Source organism: Pteropus alecto, unplaced genomic scaffold (genome assembly GCF_000325575.1).
Source record: "Pteropus alecto unplaced genomic scaffold, ASM32557v1 scaffold359, whole genome shotgun sequence".
Taxonomy (NCBI): domain Eukaryota; kingdom Metazoa; phylum Chordata; class Mammalia; order Chiroptera; family Pteropodidae; genus Pteropus; species Pteropus alecto.
The window spans coordinates 283-2,513 of NW_006443119.1; the positions used below are offsets into that span (position 1 = coordinate 283).

Sequence of the window (2,231 nt, forward strand, 5' to 3'; positions counted from 1 at the left end):
CTCCTCGTAGGGTTGGAGTACAACCTGCACGATGGTATGTGGTGGTCTTTTGTGATGTTATATTGATACTGCACAGTGTACTATAATCAGTCTTTTTACCAACAAGAAAAAAAATAAATAAAATTATTTATCTAAATTTAAATTTTTGCTGTGATTCAAATGGGCTTCAGCATATGAATATGCCCTTACCAACATTTCTGGGTATCTTTAGATGCCAAACATTGAAGTTCCTTTATGGTTCATACTTACTGAGCTCACAAATGGGAGGAGGAGGATTCCAGGTATTGTCAGCTTCACAATGGATTATGTTGCTGCCTTTGAGGATAAAACCTTTATTGCAGTCAAATACAATGGAGTCTTTGAAATTATAGATGGGTCCAAATCCAGAGACTAACTTTCCATATTTAACATTTGGTGGAGGACAGATGACTTCTAAAGAATCATAGGAAAAGACAAGCGGATTATGAAAGAGAAATGACAATAAGGATATTACTGCTATTGCTAATCCAGTTCTGATTATAACAGAAAAGCCAGATACAGTACATGTCAAGTAGATACAAAGGAAACATTTTTAAATGCATTTATATATTTTTCAACTTTCAAAAGCCTCAATAAAATGAGGTCCCATTATGTTGGTTCTATTACGAGATGATCATGGATAACTTCAACTTCCTCAGTTTCCCAAGAAAAATTAGCCATGTGTAACCCAGAAAAAAAACACATTATCTCAAAGTCCGCATATACTACTGACTTTAAAAATATATCATCCAACAAGGGTAGGGGGAAAGGGAAATATTAGTGCCACCCTTAAAGAACTAAAGATGCAAAATTGATCATCCCCATCATCTCTCCACTTATTTCACCAGTTTATCTACTAAAAATTTTGAATTCTGGATAAAGTAAAATAAATTAAAAATTAAAAATTAAAAAAAATAAAATATACTATCCAATGGGTTTTAGTATATTCACAGAGTTGTGCAACCATCACCACTATCCAACATTAGAATATTTTTATCAACCCCCGCCCCAAAGAAACTCTGTACTCATTAGTAGTCACTCCCAATTCCCATCTCCACCCAGGCCCTGGGAATCACTAATATACTTTCTCTACATATGGATTTGCCTACTTTGGACTTTTCGTGGAATCATGTAATATGTGTATTTTTTTATAACTGGTTTCTTTTACTTAGTATAGTGTTATCAAGTTTCAACCATGTCATAGCATGTATCATTACTTCATTTGTTTTTATTGCCAAATCGTATTCCATTGTATGGATATAGCACCTTTTGTCCATTTTTCATTTGACTGACATTTGGGTTGTTTGGCTATTATAAATAATGTTATGAACATTAACATAAAGTTTTTTTGTGTGTGGACATCTGTTTTCATTTTTCTCAGGTAGATACCTAGGAGGGCCAATTATTGGGCCATATGGTAACAAACTTGTAAGGAACTGCCAAAACTTGATTCCAAAATGACTGTACCATTTAAATTCTCACCAGCGCGGTATGAGGCTTCCAATTTTTCACCTCCTCACCAACTTTTGTTATTGTTTATCCTTTTTTATTACAGCCATACTGACAGGTATAAAGTGGGATTGTTGCTAGAATACTACCTCACGAGAGATACTAAAGGAGCTTCTTCAGGTTGAAAGCAAGTGACACCAGGTAGTAATTTGAATCAATGCAGAAAAACAATGAACACCAGCAAAGGTAATTATGTAGGTAATTAAAATATAGTATAACTGTATATTTCTTTTCCTTTCTTCTCTTAATTGACTTAGACAGCAATTGCATAAAATGATATGTATATAATTATATGACTAAGCTTATACCACACAAAATGCAGTATTTGGTAATAGTAGCACAAAGGAGATAGGCAGGAACAAAGTTGTATTGGAGTACAGAAATGACATCAAATCGTAACTTGAATCTACAATAAGAAATGAAGAGGATCAGAAATGGTATAAAGAAAATTAATATAATAAGTTCTTTAAATATATACTTGCTCTGCTCTCCTTCCTCAACTACCTTAAAAGATGTCAAACATAAAATCATATAAAGCAATAATTATCACACTGTATTGTTGGGTTTGAGATACATGTAGATGGAAAAACTTTTGCTAGATTCTTGGTTGATCATTTTTCTTTCTGTACTTTGAATATGGCATCTCATTTTCTTCTTGCCTCCTTTGTTTCTGATAAGAAGTCAGATTTTAATATTTCTGGGCT

At 33.2% G+C, this 2,231-nt stretch overlaps 1 protein-coding gene across 1 annotated transcript in view; it reads right to left on the minus strand.

Annotated features, from left to right (window-relative positions):
- Positions 1–249: 249 nt before the first annotated feature.
- C4BPA (complement component 4 binding protein alpha) overlaps positions 250–2,231 on the minus strand; it is a gene marked incomplete at its 3' end in the record, with an annotated part of 19,897 nt that continues 17,915 nt past the window's right edge. Inside the window, exon 7 of the mRNA XM_025040486.1 lies at positions 250–432. Coding sequence (XP_024896254.1) covers positions 250–432 — 183 coding nt within the window. The remainder of the gene's footprint in view (positions 433–2,231) is intronic.